Raw genomic sequence first — 18,808 nt, forward strand, 5'->3', positions numbered from 1 at the left:
GGATGAGGCAGGCGTGCGCTCCCAAACAGCCCACGCTCCTGGAGATGGACAGTGGGCCAAGGCCTGCTTCTGCCAAGTGTCTTCTCTCATTTACTCCTCCCAGCAGGTGCTCTTAGGGCTCTGCACTAACAAACCAAGCTGGGGGGGTGGGGGCGGGGATCCTCACTCCAGTCCCTCCATAGAAAGAGGCAAGGCAGCGCTGGACTCCCAGCGCAGCTCCAGCCTCCCTCCGAAGCCCAGGGCTTTCTGCTGCACCGAGAGAATGAGGGATGCCCATGCCTCTCACCAACAAGCTGGGAAGACCTGTCCCACAACCAGTTTGCCTTCTTCCCCCAGATCAATGGGGCCATCTTCGATCCCAGGCCCGCCCACGTAAGGGCACATCTCAGATCCGTGCTGCACAGGTACACGCCCACAGCACGCACTTTTTAGAAACAGGCTGGCTGGGCTGGCAGCTCAGCCTCATGGCCCACTCAGCCTTCCTCTGGTGGCAGCCCTGGGCTCGGCTGCCCCTCCGGGGGCTGGTGCCCGTGCACAGATGGGAGCACAGAAGGGCACGCAGAGCCTGGCTTGTGACTCTGCCAAGAGCTGTTCCTAGCACTGGCCAAGGGCTGAGGTCACACTAATTCAGGTGAGGTCTAGGGCGGGTGGGTAACAGACATCCCAAAAGAAGCTCCCAGAAAGAAGTGGAAAGCCAGACCCAGGCACCACGTCTTCCTGTTCCGACAAGCAGCAGGAAGGAAGCCTAAGGCCTTGACTACAGCACACGGCACTTGGGGCAGTCAGCATGAATGTTGCCTAAGGTTCACTGTGTAATCAAGTAGCTTGCCCCATCCTATAATACTACAGAGGCCTTTGAGCAAGGGAACTCTTTTTCTCTGGTGGAGATGAGAATTTGGAAGAATTAAGTAAACACAGAGGAGCCAGGCCCCCATGATCAGGCCAGAGAAAAATGCAGGCTCTTGTCCCCGTAAACAGGCTGAGCGGCACAGTCCCAAGGCAGAAAGCACGGGAAGGTGAGGCCAGGAAGGGTGGGCTTTGAGCCAGGGCCTTGCAGGGAGGGCTGGCCCGAGCTCAGGGGTTTGTGTAGCTCGGCCTAGGCTCTCCTCTGCTCTGCTGTTGTTTCCTTCTGGAGCTGCTGCTTGGGGCTCTGAGCAGGCTGCCTTCATAACTGAGGGTCCAGTGTGCAACTATTAGGTACTGACCATGTGCCTGGTCATCCCAGGAGAAAGAGTGGAGGTGGGGAGAGGTGGGACAGCTGAGCAACCAAACTGCTGGAGTGAGCCAAGGCAATGGAGTGACACGTGCCAATTCCGAAGGGGTCAGGTCAGCTGTGCTGGTGTGGTCAGGGAAGTCTTCCTGGAGGAGGCAACATTTGAGCTGGGGCCTGAAGGTGCAGGGGCAGCTGGACTGACAGAGAGAAGGGAGGCTGTGCCAACCCAGAGGGCTGGGCTCCACCGTGACCGAACTCCCCAGGGTCACCGGAGGCGAGGGGAGAAGCAGAAGGAAGTGTGTCGTGTGAGTGTTGGGGCAGGGAGGACGCTTCCTCTACCACCAGGAGCTCAGCTCAGAGGCTAGGCCCTCCACTCCCCTGGCCCTTGTCCAGCAGGCCTGCCCCAGCTCCGGCCCACCTGCCGGCCTGCTCCTACCGTGGCTCATTAAGCTGTTTACAACTTGCCAGCCTGTCTTCTGAGTCTCTGTCTCTGGAGGCTGTTTCTGGCCTCTCCCTTGGGGACTCCTCACAGTGCCTTCATATCAACAGATTTCAATTACAGGGATCCCCACCTCCCTCTTTCCTCGGGGCCCTGGGCCTTGTTGGGCTGGCCACACACCAGAGAACATGCCCGGAAAAATAGGTAGGGCTGCTCTGGTCTGATGGACTTCATTACCAGTTAGGCAGGAAACCAGATGACACAGAATAGAGCCAGAGAAGTGAGGTCTCCTGAGGGCTCCTGGCCGCCTTGCACAGTCCCGGGCATGCTCGGCCTCCAGGGCGGGGCCCCTGACCTGCAGCTGGGCCCACAGGTCTGGGGGCTGCAGTGCACCCCTTCTTCCTAGCCTCACCGTCCCTGGGCAATTATTTTACCAAACATGGTGCTCCCCAGACAGGAAGCCTCGGCTACAGCAGGAGCCCCGCATGTGGCACCGTGCCTGTCCACTACCCCGATTTCTAGACCTCCCAGTCTTGACTGCTGGGGCCCCCAGGTACCCACCCATCCCGGCCTCCTCTCCGGCCAGGGCTGGAGGCCTGCTCCCTGTTACTGGACTTTGCTTGAATTCTCACAGCCCGGGCCACCACCCCGGCAAACAGACCTTGCTGTCCCCAGTGTCGAGGGCCCCTCTCCCATCCCCTCAGCGCCTTCTCTCTCCCTCCATCCCGATTTCCCCACTTCTCTCATCTTCTGTCTGCCTACCCATGACCTCCCCTCCTGCCTCTGTGTCTCAGCTTTTCTCCCTCTTCCGTCCATCTCTCTCCACCCGCCCCCCTCTGCGCTTCTCTCGGCAAGCTCCAAATGGAAAACATCTGTTCCCTGGAGCTTTGCAACAGTCCCTTTTATTATTTTTTTCTGAGGCATCCTGATCTAACCCTGCACCCAGAGCCGGTTCCAGTCTTTCTGCCAGAGCCAGGCCCCACCCCACCCCCAGGTTGGGGGATGAACTCACTCTTCATGGGCTATTTGCACACCCTCTTGGCAGGGAGGACCTTGCTCCGGGGGCTCCTCCTGAGCTGAGGGGCAGGATGAGGGAGGGCCCAGGGTCAGGTCTACCATCTTTCAGGGGCCTCCCCACGTGAGAGGTGCTTCCTAGAGACCTTCCATGAGACCTCAGAAAGGAGGGGCACCCAGGCTAAAAGCAGAGACACCTCAGGGAGAAGCTCAGGAAAGAAGTTAAGGTTAGGCCCTTAGCTAGCCTTGAACCCCAGAGGGGATCACCAGAACTGACCCCTAAAGGACACAAGCGTCCTCCCCATGGAGCAGACCTTCAGGACATACGGACACCCAGAATAAAGGAGAAGGAAGAGAGGCGGACAAGGAAGGAGTGAGAGAGGCGGCCAGGGAACCAAGAGAATAACAGAGAATTAGAAGGTCTAAAGCCATTCTGCAGGTGGTCTGAGACCCCCCCACCTAGGGACTCAGAGAGGGGCCCGATTTTCCCCAGGCCACAGGGAGTCAAGGCTGCAGGGCCTGCGCTCGCGACTTCCCGTCCCCGAGTGCTCTCCTCAGTGACTCGGCAGCTGGGAGCAGGGAGTGCCGGCAGAGGAGGGAAGAAGAAAAAGCCAGAGCAAGGGAAGAGGGGACGTGGGAAGAAGGCACAGAAGGCAGGAGGGAGAAGGGTGGGGAGTTGGGACAGAGGGGAGCGTGAGGAAAGATAAAGAAAGGGATGAGAGATGAGGGAACAAAAGCACAAAAGGAGCATGCAGGACCACGGGCAAGGCAAAGCTTCTCCCGTGACTGTATTCTTTTTTTTTTTTTTTCTTTTGGAGGGGGAGAGAGAGAGAGAGAGAGAGAGAGAGAAGGGGTGGGGGAAGGGCAGAGGGAGAGGGAGAGAGAGAATCTCAAGCAGGTTCCATGCCCAGGCTGAGCTGACACGGGGCTCGATCTCACAACCCTGAGGATCAGGACCTGAGCCGAAATCAAAGGTCGGACACTTTAATGTCTGACTGAGCCACACAAGTGCCCCTCCCTTGACTGTAATTTTATAATGAAGATGATCTTTAGACACGGCCCTGGCCACCCCATCCCAGTTCCCCAGTCTGCGCAGCTCACAGCTGGGCAGCTTTTACCTACCAGTGCCCAGGGCCTCCTGAGGACTGTCCCCACAGGTGGTCCCCGTTCTGAGATGCCTTGGGCAAAGGTGCCTATCTTACAGGCCCGCTGGGCACAGATTCAGCCCGGACCAGGGGGTGTACTGGCTTGTGCTTGATGCATCTGTTTAGCAGCTGGAGCTCTGTGCCCAGTGCCCAGATACTGTGAATCTGCCATTTGGAAGCTGAGACTCAGGCCAACTTCCCCTGACTGAGTGAAAGCCCATGGCCGCCTAGGAATCCCCTGGTCCTCCAGGACAGGGGAACCCTTCCCTACATCTATCTCCCTCCCCCCAGCACACTGTTAGCTCCCAGAGACATGAGCTGCCGTGAGAGAGGGAGGTGGGCCATCTTGCTCTTCCAAAAGGCACCTCTCAACACGCAGGATGTGGGGACATCTGTGAGGCCTTGTGCCTCTCCCATTGTCACACAGACCCGCTGTCAAAGAGGCAACATTCCCGGAACTCATCTCTCAAGGGGAAGCCCCCCTGTGATGCTTGTCACATCTGACTGGAATGGGTGAAGGCCTGGAGAGGACAGGAGGAGAAGAGTTGGGAGAGGAAGGATACCATTTCCCAAACCAAGGGGGGTTACTGATGGAGCCGCAACAGCCCGGGGTGTAATTTATCCTGAACAAAAGCTGGGGGACGAGCTCCTTCCAAAATGAAAAAGGAGGATGTTCTTCCTTTCTGCACATTGGCTGCAGCTGCTGGAATCATTAGGCGGGGTGGGTGGGGGTGGGGATGCTGGTGACGATACTCTCAGCCTGGGTCAGATTGGGGGTGAGGTTAGGGAAAAATTTTTGCCTCGGTGATTTGGTCCTGGCAGCCCTTCATTCAGTAAGGGCTAGGCACATGCTTGCTGCTGATGCTGACGGCTTATGGTGTGCAGACTGCTCCGGAATCCTCCCATGCTCGGAAGGGAAAACTTGGGACACTTTACTTCCCTTTCGGGCTGTGGTGGCTGTCCCTCAGTCTCTTCTCCCTTTCTCCGATAATGACAGAGCCCCTGATTTTTCATGAGGCATACGGACAACCAGGACAGTGACATTTCCCAGAGTCCTTTGCAGCTAGGTGTGGTCATGTGACTAAGTTCTGGCCAATGGATCATGGCGGGGACTGATGTATGCAAATTTCAAAATATGTCCTTACAGAGAGGGGGTGTCCCCTTCTCCCACTCTCCCTGGTTATGCCTTGGAAGATGAACGTGATGAAGAGCCATGATGGGTCACAGGGGTGAGAGTGACACTCCACGGAGAACAGGAGCAACAAAATGGAAAGAACCTGGGTTCCTGGACCGGGAAAGCGGAGCTGTCATCCCAGTCAAGGGCACCATCTCTGAACTGTTTCAAAAGGACAACAAAGTGTCTACTTTGCAGAAGTCACTGCCATTTTGGATCAGTCACATACACCCAAACCTGTCTCCTAATGCCACACCGCCCAACCCTCACCTGGCACCACATTCAAAGCATTCAGATTTTCAGGTGCCTGGGTGGCTCAGTTGGTTAAGCAACTGCCTTCGGCTCAGGTCATGATCCTGGAGTCCTGGGATCGAGTCCCACATCGGGCTCCCTGCTCAGCAGGGAGTCTGCTTCTCCCTCTGACCCTCCCCCCTCTCATGTGCTCTCTGTCTCTCTCATTCTCTCTCTCTCAAATAAATAAAATAAAATCTTTAAAAAAAAAAAAGCATTCAGATTTTGTTCTCAGAGTTCTTTGGGGGCTGAATATCTAGGATAATGTCCAGAGAACAAAGGCTAATGTGCAAATTACTGAAGGGCATATTTATACTGATAATTCCCAAGCCTGCTTACAAGTTTCATGAAGGCCATGAGTTAACCATCCCTGGAGTTACCAGAACATACTAGCACCCTGAGCATAAAGCTGCATACCTGAGCAATGGAAAGCAGGCTTGTGAAGTGCAAACACGTGTTCATTTGCTGATGGTAGCAGACAACATGCATCAGTAAAATTAAGGCCTTGCTAGCTCCAGAGTAGGCAACGCACAACTCCAGGATCTGATCACCGCGTTACTGATCCACATGGTGAAGGCCCAGTGTGGGTACAGCCTTCTACCCCAGGCACATGGAGGGGGCTGGGGCTCCAGTGTGCCCCCTGGGAGCCATGCTGGCTCCATGTGTTAGAAGAAGGGGGCTCTTTGCCTAAGGAGAGGCCTTGTTTTGTATCCCTCTGGCGTTTCAACATTCCTCTCGCTACTTAGGATGCAACAAGCTGGCTGGGGAGCAGGGCCCTCACACATCCCTAGCCTCCTGAGGGACCCTGATATGCTAACTGGGGCAATGTCTGCATTATTAAAATGCTTCCCTGTTTAGCCTGTGCATCCGGATCCAATTTCTCCCCCCAGATTCAGAACCTCTGGTGGGGGGGGGGGGGGAGTACGGCATGCTAATGGGGCCATATGTGAAATCCAGGCAGCGGGAAGCCTCAGATCCCCAGTGAACCATTTTTAGCCTCTGACTTGCAGTGTCCGCTCGGCTCAGGAACTTTCTACCTGCAGTCTCTTCTGCGTCTCCCCTGGGGGGCTGTAGGCGCCAGCCCCCGGGGAGAGATGGGCACCCATCAGGGTAACAAGAAAACAGGGGAGGAGTTTCACTGAGCACCTACTATGTGCCCCACACGGCACTGACCGCTTTACTCACAATCAGGACGGGCCGTAGGGGGCTGGCATTAGAACCCAGCCCTGTGTGATCCTGAAGCTGCCCCTGTCCCCAGCAGTAACTGACCCTCACATTCCATGGTGGCAACGGTGCCAGTTACCTATCAAGAGGGACTGTCACCTGAACGGCCCCCTCGGTGTTACCAGCCCTCCGCCATTGCTGAACTACACCACCAGACCTCCCCTCTTCTCTAGCCATTCTGTGAGCTCTCTGGGGCTTGAGCTAGTTTTACTAACTAGTTTTACTCAGGAGAGGCTGGGCAAGAAGGACGGACAGGGCCTGTCTTTGAGACTAAGAAGGCTATCCATCTGTGTGGTCTTTCCTCAAATCTGCTCACATTCGTATTTGCTGCCAGAGAGCCTCCCCAAGGGTGGGCAGGCAGGCAGGCCCTGTCCCCATGCGGTGGAGAAGGAAACCCACAGCCAGAGAGATGAAGCGACTCTTCTTGGGCCAAGCAAAAAAGAAAGAGGTGGAAAGAGAGCTCCAGGTTCCTGATCCCCAGGCCTTTCCGTGAGTACTGCAGTCTATGCAGGCCTTGTCAGGGGTCTTCACAGCCCCACACACCCTCCTCCAGGGCAGGTCACAGCTCTGTCACTGGGGCCGGGAACACTCACCAGCCTGGAGCCAGATCTGTTCCAGCGTGGTCCACAGCTGCATGGGGCCCTGCTTCAGGACGGAGCTGGGCACAGTCAGCTCTGACATGGCCTCCTCCAGCCGGGAGGCTGCGATGGATGATGCCCGCCGAGAGCCTGCAGAGCAAGAGGGGAGGCGGCTGAGCAGTCGCAAACCAGCTCATGGGCGCACTGGGAAGGGCCCTCCTTGTACCCTCAGTCGTGGCTGGCATGAGGAGCTTAGGAGGGGCAACCAGGCAGCAAGCCCACTCCTAGGAGTCTATCACTGAAGAAGACAGTCCTAAATGTTGGCAAAGGTGCCTGGAATACTGAAAACAGAAATGACCCGCATGTCCAACAACGGGGAGTGATTCAAAATACGTGTGGGTATCATCATCCAAGACCCCGTGGCCATCACACTAACGGCTCAGAAATACGGAGATGGATGCCGAAGGATGCTCACAGCACAGTTAGGTGAAAAAAAAGCAAGCTGGAAAATGGTACGATCACATTTTTCTAAGAAAGAAATAGGGGCCTGGGAAAAAGGTCTGAAAGGCCATTATTAAGGTCTGGGTGGTAAGACTGGAGGATTTTTCTCTTCTCCCTTCTCTTTGCTTTCTGTTTTCACAGGTGCGTATTATTGCTTCTTCTATAGGAAGGTCCCTTTTGAGGCTGCGCTGTGCTAAATCCCTGAGTAGCAGGGGCTCGGGCCGGACCCTGTGTGCTCTGCCCCGTGGCAGTTCTGGGTGACTCGGGTCCCTGCTCAGGATATATAAGCCATAGACATTTACGCTTCACATGCAGGTGAAACGCGAGCACTTTTTTCCCTCTCTCTCTCTCTCAGGGGCAATAAAGGCTCCAATCAACTCAGGAGACCTCGGGGCACACCACAGATGGTTTCAGTTTCTGAGCCGACACACGTGGAGCCCTAATCATTTGTTCATGGTTCGTCTCCCCTTCTCTGCGAGGGCGCCATGCCCTCCTTCACCGTTCCCTCTTTGGAGTCAGCAGCTCCACAGTTAGCCCAGTGGCCCTCGGATGTGCCTGGAAGTCAGGTGCGGGCCAGGCATGGGCAGTCAGCTCCATCACGGACGACAAAGGTGCAACTCGGCTCACGTCCACAGAAGAGGACCGAATAAGCAATGCCACTAAATACAACTCCCTCACACTCTGTTCCTGTGACTAGTTCTTTCTGCGCCTCTGCTCTTCTGCTTTCATCAGTCCTCATTTGAAATAGTCCACTCTGGGCTTAGAGTTGTAAACTGACGCTCAGCTCATTCCTTTCTAATTGACTCTGTCTACTAAGGACACTTTAGTGGTAGACCCTTAGCCTAAAGGGAGACAGTTTCTGGGCTCTAAAGCTGTCCCTCCGCCCTGGCTCTCCTCTCTGCAACCGCCCCCCGCCCCTTGCCTGCTTCAGCTGCTCACTTTCCACCCCAGAGCCAGGATGGGTGGGAAGGTGCCAGAAAGGTGCCCAACGGCAGCTCCTTAGCTCCTCAGCACCAGGCTCTGGGGCTGCAGCTGGCTGAGAGCGGGGTGGTTTTGGCCAGGCCAGGCAGATGCCACTCTCCCCGTTCTTGCTCAGGCTGGGACAGTGAGCTGTGGACCCACATGGACAGCTGCCCACGGGCACGTTCTTACCGGAGTCTGCGTCATGGGCATCGGGCAGAGTCAGGTGCATGCCGCTCTGCTTCTTCAGGGTGACGCCCTCGCCGAGGCTCCCATCCTTTTCCAGGCCTCTGAAAGGCAAGGTAAGGCCAGGCCCCGGTGAGGTGGAGGGCCGGCAGGGAGAATAAGGGAGCCTCACGCAAGGCAGGCTCCGGGGCTGAGAGTTTAGGCCTGGGAACGGAGTCAAAGCTGGGACCACTAGGAAGGATGGAGACCACCAGAGTGGCAGAACAGATCAGAGCTCAAGCTTGGGGTTCTAGAATCTGGCTCACTCTAGCAGCTACAATGATATGCTATGAATCCCCAGCACGTGCACGCGCGCACACACACACACACACACCCCCGCCACTGTGCCCGTGGGGTTGTCAGTCTCCCTGCTATTCCTTAATGCCACCACATTTCATCCCCACAGCTAACATTTACTCATGCTGCTGCTGCCAAGAACGTTCTCGCTGTTCTTCTGGTCCACCCCCAACCCTCCATCCTTTACAACTCAGCCCAGTGCCCTTCACCCATCCAGACAGCCTCCTGTGGCTCCGGGGCCCCACACGGCTGCCTCCTCCCTTGCCCTCCGTCAGCATGCAGCCAGCAGAACGTGGCTCAGAAACTCTCCCTCCTCTGAGGTGCGTGATGCTAGAAGCTCCCCCAGGCCAGCAGGAGGTCTCTGCTGCCTTTTGCTGCCCTCACAATGTCTAGCAGAGTGCCAGGCAGAGTGCGGGCCCCAAGGTCTGGCTCCCAAGGAAAGCCTGGTCTTCATGGGCCACCAGAAATGCCCCCAGCCCACCCCCCAGGGAAGGAAGCCCCAGATGCCGCTCTGCCCCAAAAGGGTGGCCCCAAAAGAGCCGGTGGGGGGTGCCTGGGGTGGCAGATAAACAAGCATGGTAGTCTCCCCAGGTCCTTGAGGCTCCCACACTGCTAGAGAGGTTCCTCTTTTCTCAGACTGGGAGGTGGGGGAGCCTCCAGCTCAGAAAGGCTGCACAGCCCCAGCCACCCCTGCCCATTTCTGGGGTTGCCCTTGAACCTGCTAACTGGGGAAGCTTCGAGAAGGCCAAAGTGGAAATGGCAGGAGAGAAGGCAAGCCCAGCCTGGGGCCAGAGGCTTCTTCCCTTCACCGGGGTGCCCAGACGATGGTCCCACCAAGAATGCCAGGGCCCCGTCCTTGCCCATTTAAACTCGGGCTCACACTGGCTTGAGCTGGGGCCTGCAGGTGCACGGCCATCGTGCAGACATTAGAGGAAACCTTCCACAAAACACAGTGGGCCCAGGTTGGTGCCTTTCCTCCCCACCCTCCTCCACTCCTGGGAGGCACCAGAGTTCAGTGCCGAGGAGCCAGAGACGCGGGCCACCCCTCCTCGGCTGTGTGACCCTCAGCAAAGCTACTTAGCCATTCCAAGTCTTAGTTTTCTCATCTTGTTACTGTGTGCCGTAATAAATAGGGGAAGTTGGTCTCACGAGGTTTCCGTGAGGAGTACCGGAGGCAGGTGGGACAGCTTCTTGTCCCACCTGCCCTCCCAGCCCCCGACAGGGACACCCCTAGGGCTCCGGAAACAGCCCATCTCAGGGACCTTTTGCCACTTGGGTCTAGGCCATCATACAGCATCGCTCCTGCCCTGAAGAACCCGGTGGCCAGGTGGGGAGGAGAGTCCATGATGAGCACTTAGAAAGACCTAGTTCAAGAGGGTTGAGCTGAAGCGTCAGAGGCTGGGTGCCTGCAGGCTCCGCGAAGGCAGGCATCTGAGCAGGGCGGAAGGGGTGTGGGCTGGCCTGGGAGGAGCTGAGGAAGGACTGTGGAGGGGGGGGGGGGGGGTGGGGGGGGATGGTAGGCCAGACCTTCAGGCTGTGGATTCTGGCCTCTGGCCTCAGCTGCCCCAAACCAGATTTCACAAGTCCTAGTTTCTGCTCTGTGGCTCCAGGTTCAGAAAGAATGCCCCCCTTCCAGGGAAAGCCAAGAGGATATAGGATCCTGCCCTCTGGTCCTAGCAATTTGACTCCAGATAGCTGGCCTGGCTGAGCCCTACCCTGCCCTGGGTGGGGAGCTATGGGAGGTTCCCCAAAAGAGGTGCCTAGGGAACCTAGGAGGAGCTCCACTGGGCCCTCATATCAGAGATGAGTGTGTGAGTGGTGACTTAAAATGACCTCAGCGTGAACCTACAGCCCCAGGCTCTGTGAGAACAGATCTGCTGCCTGGACGGGAGGCACAGGGCAGGGGCCCACATGCCGGGAGACAGGGCCGCAGCTCAGAGGGGCCCTGCCAAGACCACCTGGATGAGCAGGCAACCCACCATCCAGCCAAGAGGAAAGTCCCTGCCACCTCCAAGGACAGCTCCTCTCCGTAAGGGGAGCCAGACTGTAGACCTGCCCAAGTGGCTGCAGCCAGTGAGCGGCTGAGCAAGGAGCATCTCAGGGCAGGTCCCCCTCACACCAGAGTCTGGGCCTCACCCACACACCACCCAGCGGCCAGACAGCTCCCCATTCCCTTTCTGAAAAGTCCCTCAGCCCAGAGCCTCCTTCTGGCAGCTTCCACTCACTGGGTCCTGCTCTGCCCTGGAATCTCCCAGGCCTTTCAAAGGCCTTCAAAGAGAGGCAGACCCAACTTTGCCCAAGGGTTTTAACCCCGGTGGACTACCGTGGGGCCTCCTCTGTAAATTTCACCATTAGAGAGACATGCTTCTGGGGACTGTGAAAGCCTTCTGGGCTCCCAGAGTCCCTGTGAAAATGCAAACACATCTACCAGAGGGGGGTCTTCTGGGAGATGACACAGCTAGCAATTTCAGGGAAGGGGAGGGGGTGAGCACCAGGGAGCAGGACAATGCAGTGCAACCTGCCTGGCACAAGGCTCTTTCCTGCTTTGGGCTACAGTGTCTGAGGGGATTTGAGCAAAGACTTTCAGCAGCTTCAACCTGGACAAGAGTGCCTAGTCTGGCCCAGGAAAAACCTGGAGCCCAGGTTGGGGACTGGGGTAGGAGACAGGATGCGTGGAGACGGTGGGTGAGTCGGGGGTGGGGTGAGGAGGTGGGTTAGGCCCTTCAGGAACTCAGCTTCCTCTTCCTCTTCTAGATTCCAAATGGAGCCAGGAAGAAGCGCCGGGCTCAGAAGGGCTGGGACTCAGGGACCCAGGTTCAAGCCCCAGCACGACCATTTACCAGGTGAGTGACTCTGGCAAATTCTAGAAGGTCTCGGAGCCTTAGTTTCCCTCCTGGGCTGAAAATAAAGTCTGACAGTGTTTTAAGATATGAGCGGCCATCCCAGCGCCTGGCCCAGACGCTCAATACTGACTTCCTTCTTACCCCTCTGAACTTGGGCTTCCTGAGCAGCGTCTTTCTGTCCTCACAGAGGGCTGTCAAAAGGTTAAAATTAGCCTACGGATGTAAAAGGCCCCAGAAGCAGCAAGGAGCACACTCTGATTCAAATACCGTCACCAGCCCCAGGCATCACGGCCGCTCGGCTGTGGGCTGTTGCCTCGGCAGCCGCCACCCGCCAGTGCCGCCCTCCACCCTGGCAACCCCAGGGATGATGACAGCCACTCACCCCATCTGGGAGAAGCTGTACAGCGTCTGCCACAGCCGCAGCATTTGTCTGCAGGTCACGAGGGCTTCCTCCGGGCCTTTCAGTACCTGCTCCAGCTTCACCTTGGTGAACATCAGGCTGCGGGGCGGGACAGAAGCAGTTAGCATGAGCCTGGCTTTCCTCCCAGGTCAGAACCCAAGGGATTCTGCCCCACCATTCTGCCGGTCCCCCTCATCCACTTGGCCTCCCGTCGCAGACCCTCCTGCCCCAGCCTCTGAAGCACTGCCAAGTGTGGCTACGAGTCTTCTTTGTTTGTTCTTCCTTCCCACACCCACAGTATGCACCGTCCTCAATGAACATGTAGCCATCCTTGTATTTGCACGCCCCACAGGGCCCCAATGGGCCCTGTATACCAGAGACAAACCCAAAAGGCAACTCTTAATCCAGGCAAGAGGCTAAGCAAGGAACTGGCAAAGAAATGTCCCCTAAGGGCAACACACAGTAAGTGCTCAATTAACATCTCCTCAGTTGAACTGCAGACTGTTTCCTGACCCTGGATACATGAGGACAGTCATGTGCTACTTTATCAAAGAATTCTTCACTGGATTTCCGAAAATAGCCAGCTCCCCTTATATGTGCAATAGGATTAAAGTGCCACCAGATCCTATCCGGTCACCATTGAGAACACAGTCGCTCTGTAAAGGGAGAGAGCAACCTCACAGTCTCTTTTAACCAGAAAACTGAGAGTCCTCTGAGGTCAGGATGGTGTGGGATGTGGGGATGTGGCCCCGAAGGGGGCTGGGAGGAGAGGGAAGGGGCTGGCCCCCCCAGAAGGCAGGACCACAGGAGGGGGGCCGACTACTTCCTCTCTCTGCCCTGGACACAGGGAGACCATCAGAACACTGCTCATCAGAACCAGGGTGGGGGGCCTGGGCATCCTGCCGTGCCAGGTTTTGGCCCTTCAGTTGTCGGGGAGTACGGGGGCCCGGGGGAGGGAGGGTCAGTGCAGCTGGGGACACTCAGGAAATTCAAGGCAGTGGCGGTTTACTAACAGCTATGGAAGTCCTGCATTCTTTATACCGTGGGTCCTGCCAGGCGCACTGATGCACACCAGCTGCCTGGGCAGCAGTGAACTTGGCTGAGCCGCTGAGGCCCAAATAAGGCTGTGACTCTGGTTCTCACTGGGTGGTGAACAGTGAGACCCTTTCATCCTGGCATCGCTGTTGGACAAACGCACGTGACTGTCAGGGCCTGTACTTGATCGCTGCTTGGTGGTTCTGCTGGCCCATGCGAGGCTGGCACACAGGCCCTCACAGAGGCTGAGTCCTGCATCCACACAGCGCGCATCCTGTGATCTGAGGCTGCAGACACCGCACAGGGAGGCCAGCCTCCAATTGGGAGCTTTCCCCTCTGACCTTCTCCCTTACTCGGAACCCCACCCCCCACCCTCCAGCCTCACCTCTCCATCTTCATCCCCCCTCAAGTCTGACCTTAATTCCACCTTCCCAGACGCTCAGGACACCTTGTGCCCTTCTAAAACATCTGCTAATGAATTGCCCAGCTGGCCTACAAAGTCCTGAGGGTAGAAAGCATGGTCCCCACAGCGTGGACCTCACAGGCCTGGGCAGGAATGTGGTCTCTGCATCCTGGTGGGCAGCTGCTGGGGAAAACGGGCCCTGCCATCCCTACTCTCCCTTCCTGGATTCTCGAAGGGTCCCAACACTCTGTAAGTATTAGGAGCCTCTGCTTTAGGAATCTGGAGTAGAAGACACAATTTCAGCCTTCAAGGTAACCACTGGTGCTAAAAATGACAAAAGTGCCCAGATAATCAGGTGATCACAGGTGGTAATCAGGTGGGTCAGATTCAATGCAGGGAAGGTAGAGATAAGAGATCCTGCTGGGGCTGGTGTGTGATGAAAAGGAGGGTGGGGTGGGGCAGGGTTGGGAGTTGGGGGAGAGCGGTGAAGAGTTGGGAAGGGGCGGGGAACCAGACGCTGGAGCAGCTGCTGCTGAGGAGTGAAAACCCCTTCCTGCAGACATGGGGAATATCCAGGCTCAAGTCAAGTCACGAACATCTAGGCAGGGCCACTCAGGGCTGGGCTAGGCTGCTTCCTGGGACAGTTCCCCGGGCAGCCCAGCCCAGAAGCACTCCCCTGGCACTCCATGTCCCCCGACATGCCTCCTCTTCAGCTCCTCTCTGCTAGGCCCCTTCCCCCTCCTGCTCCCTGTGTCCCAGAGAGCCAGCATGAGCGGCAGACCCGACCACACCATGCACCTAGAAGTGGCTGCAAGCTGAGCTGGCAGTGACTTCTACCAACACAGGCTGTCATCCTCGCGGCTGCTGACATTCCATGACCGTGAGTGACCCAGCGTGGACTTTCTCAACCAAAGCACATCCTTTCGGGGCTGGGGCAAGCGCTCCAACAGGCAGTCACCCTCTGGTCGAATCCTTTGCTCCCGGATCCTGGATCCTGGGAGGCTCCAGATTAGCTCCTGAGATTTCCTTAGTCTCACAGCTGAGCACTGCCAAGAGGGATCTTCCTCAACAAAGAAAGCTGCCCGGACTGTCCATGACATCAATCCAAATGCTTCTGTGCAGCGACCTTCCATTCCTGCCACTCCTCCCGATGCCCTTGGGCGCCCGGGTGCCACTCATATGGGTATTAGCAGCAACCTGAACTGGGGGACAGGCTCCTAGACTCATCTGTGCCCTGCTGCACGTCATCGCCCTTGCTGGGGACACACCCTTCCCCTCCAGCTCCTAAGCAGAGGTCACCCTCGGGCCTTCCGTATGTCCCCATGGGGGCTGTACACACACCCCTCCAGGATACTCTTCACTATGGCGGACTTGGTCATCTGCACACCTGCCGGCATGCCTCTAGTTCACCACTGGGCTCCCTCCCCTCCTCTCCCCTCCTCTGTCGAAGTACAGGCTCCCTCTCTATCCTGTGTGCCGGGACGCACGGGGGGCCTGGTTCTTCCCACAATAGTACGACAAGGCTGGCCAAGCGCTGGTGGGCCACTGTGGCCGGTGGGCAACACTTCCCAGCCCACGCAACACGCCGGAGCCTCACCGAACACGGTGCTTCCGGGCAGGGCTTCGGGGAAGCTGCTGGCCATGGGGGCCGGGGGATGCGGGGGGCGAGCCTGGGCTCCCCACCCCTTCAACCAGCCCAGCCCCTGGCAGGCCTGTTTCATATACCGAATGAATCTAAAACATCATTTGAAAAAAAGATTCTGAGACTTTAAAAAAAACCCACTGTCTTAATTCAGTGGTTCTAGTCCTCCTCAGAGAAGCCCCAGCATGACCACCGCTGCCCTTCTCTGAATAGTCAGGAGTCTTTACTTGGCACTTAATTACATAATCTGTATCTCTAGATATTATCTATTTATGTACATTATCTATATACTCATCTTTTTGCCACATAGGCTTATGAGTTTAATCACGAAGATACATTCCTATTGAGCATTTTTAAATTCAGATAATCTAGAAACAGTCTGTGGCCAGTCCTGCCTACAGATGGGAAAACCACCATCTATTCTGTCCTGTGTCCTGCCACGCATCCCCACCTGGATGGCAGGGACTCGTCGGCCAGGGCCCTGCTTCCCGCCACGTCAGGGTCCTCCCCGCCTCTCCAGGGCACGGCACAGAGGTGAGCATGCAGTGTCTGCTTAGTTTTGTGAAGATGTGTGTTGGTACGATCATCTGGCCACATTCAGGGTCTCGCAATCCGTGTTAAATCTGATTTCTGACACCACCACTTCCCACTGCTGGGTCCTGCTTAGGAAGGAGGGGAGGAATCTGCTCGATGCCTCATCACTGCAGAGTGGGTTATGGTGTCTCACAATGAGCAAAGTGCTGGCCGAGTCCGTTCTTAGCTGTCTGGAAGCCAAGTCTTTCAGGGCCTGGGGAGGAGCAGGGGGAGTTCTGGGCAGGACGTGAAGGCGTCTGGCTCCTTAGGACTCGGGGTCTTCATCGAGGAGGACAGTCACCCGGGCAGAGCCAAAAGCACAACCAAGGAGTGTCCCTGAGACTGGAAGGCCTGGGATATGGGCCCCTATGGGCCCTCTCACACCCTGACGAGAGCCATTCTGGGAGCGGGATGGCCACACCACTGACCCTGCATGGTGATGTCATTCAGAGTGGATGCACACTGGCCCAGAGTGAGAAACCCGAGCCAAAGTCCCAGCTCCACTGTCACCCAGCAGGGCATGTCACAGGTTCCAGTGAAATAGGAGTGATGTCTCCCACCAGATGAACTGCAATGACCTAAACACAGCCGCTGAGAAACGCACAGCTGCACTCAGTCCTCAAGCACAGGCCGGCCCTGAGGCTGGGGAAAGGGACTCCTGCTCCCAAACTGCAGGCCTAGCAGACCCGGCAAAGCAGTTTCTAGGCCTCGTGCCTTGGAAGGCTCTCAGAAAGCCCCCGACCTCTGGGGCCTGTTTGGCAAGGCAGGCGGTCCTCCTCGTGGCTCCTGGGGCTGAAGAAGGGTGCAGTGGAGGGGGTGGATGCAGGCCCAGCCGACTAGGCCCAGGTGAAGCAGCCGTGGCCGTAACCCCCTCTTGCGGGCACTTTCCTGTTTGTTAAGCTGTGGAGGCCCGTGTGGAATAAACACTGAGGTCTTACAGGACTGAGGGCCCTTCCCACGCCTTGCATCCGAAGGCAGATGTGAAAGTGAGTGTTCTCTCTGGGGAAGAGGAAGGAGCAAGAGTCCATGTAAACACACCATGTGCTCTGTCCCGCCCCAGGGGGGAGGCTGCTAGGGCTACCGAAGGAGTCCTGGGTCCTGGATTCCACAGTTCCGTCCAATCGAAGTGGCATGTGCACCCTGGTCCTCGTAGGGAGGCCCAGTGAGGCCACAAGGCCAGTCTCCAGGAGCTCACGCCCTCCCTAAGAATGCCACCAGAGCTTGGGTAGTCCACTCTGGCCACCTCATGCCCAGGTTCGGGGCTCCCTCAGCCACCGTCCCCACCACACACTCATCCACCGCGTGCTCTGGTCAAGGCGGGGACCTGCCACCTCCTGCGTCACCTGCACTGTCCAGCACCCTGGGGGCACAGGCAGGCACTCGGCCCACCTGAACAGGACCAGCCCCTGCTAGACCATGAAGCACCTCAGCCTTGCGGGGTCTTTCTGCCTCTGGGTCAGCCCTCCTCCTGGGGGGGAGGGAAGACGCAGACCAGCGAGGCCGGAGTCTCTGTGTGTTCCCACACAGCATCTTTGCTCATCTGCCCAGCCACTCGGGCCAGGGGCTGACGGAGGAAGTTCTTGGGGGATGCACGGTCTGCCTGGCATCTGCCGCCTCTTCCTCCTCCCTCGCGTCCTGGGCCCTGCTTGGCCCCTGGCCCTGGGGCAGGATCAGCCTGCTAACTATTTGTCAAAAGGATTAAGATTTGCAGCCATTCCCACCTGAGGCAAAGACAGATCATTTTTTCCCACTGCCATAAAGAGATATCTTAGGGTGCACATCCTCAAAACTGGGTGAACATGAGCCCTTCCAAAAAAAAAAATATTTGTGAAAAAGAATTATTTAGTAAATAGGGGATATTTTTGGGAAGATGGCTGGAGCTAAGCAAGCACTGTCTGGGGGTCACAGGTCATCTTGTCCATTTCCCCCTTTCCAGGAGCCTCGGATCATTCTCTCCTGCGTCCCCTCCCTGGCTGCCCCCCACAGCACCCAGCTCCTGGTGCTAGGGGAGTATGTGAGGAGCAGAGGCGGCTGCAGGGAAGGGCCTGGGCTGTGTGGGGCGCAAGCACAATGGGTCCACATTTTCCCTTTCCTCTTCCTGGAAACGGCTCCCTATAAAATCACGCAGCACAGGGGCACCTGGGTGGCTCAGTCGTTAAGCGGCTGCCTTCGGCTCAGGTCATGATCCTGGGGTCCTGGGATCGAGGCCCGCATTGGGCTCCCTGCTCTGCGGGAAGCCTGCTTCTCCCTCTCCCACTCCCCCTGCTTGTGTTCCCTCTCTCGTTGTGTCTCTCTCTGTCAAATAAATAAATGAAACCTTAAAAAAAAAAAAAAATCACGCAGCACATGCAGTAAACGCCCGAGCGCAGCCACCTCCGGCCCGTGGCTCACTCCCCAGCAAACGGGACCTGGTGCTGAAACAGCCGTGGGCACCGGACAAAAGCAGGTACACACCCAGGCCCCGGCACCGTCCGGTCACGGCACCACCCAGGAAGGCCTGCTGGGAGGACTAAGGGCAACAGAGCCCTAGAAAGGCAGCCCTGGCGCACAGCCACCCCACAAGCCAGGTCTCCCCAGCCCACGCCATCACTGCGAGTCTTCCCTAGCAGACCCTGTGTCCGGCGGGGACCCCGTCTTTCTTACCTTTGCATCCCCAGCGACGGACCTAACGTCACTCAACAAATGTTGAATAACAGGAGTTTGAGCCACGAGGGCTCACGGAGGCCTGGGGAGCTGCGGGAGAAGTCCAAGGAAGAGAGGCTGCAGTGTCCCGTGGAACTGTCCGTTCTTCCTGGTCCCACCAGCCCCATGCGTCTGGCTCCTGGGCATCCTGGGAGCCCCCACGGTGGGG

General features: G+C 57.2%; 1 protein-coding gene across 4 annotated transcripts in view; it reads right to left on the bottom strand.

Moving 5' to 3' along the window:
• TTC7A (tetratricopeptide repeat domain 7A) overlaps positions 1–18,808 on the bottom strand; it is a 116,891-nt gene that overhangs the window by 14,527 nt on the left and 83,556 nt on the right. For all 4 annotated transcript variants that reach the window (XM_035001621.1, XM_035001623.1, XM_035001624.1 and 1 more), the window contains 3 exons: positions 12,287–12,403; positions 8,732–8,829; positions 7,094–7,228 (listed from right to left, as the gene is read on the bottom strand). In XM_035001621.1, coding sequence (XP_034857512.1) covers positions 7,094–7,228; positions 8,732–8,829; positions 12,287–12,403 — 350 coding nt within the window. The remainder of the gene's footprint in view (positions 1–7,093; positions 7,229–8,731; positions 8,830–12,286; positions 12,404–18,808) is intronic.

This window comes from Mirounga leonina, unplaced genomic scaffold (genome assembly GCF_011800145.1).
Source record: "Mirounga leonina isolate KUSES-001 unplaced genomic scaffold, KU_Mleo_1.0 Mir_125, whole genome shotgun sequence".
Lineage (NCBI taxonomy): Eukaryota > Metazoa > Chordata > Mammalia > Carnivora > Phocidae > Mirounga > Mirounga leonina.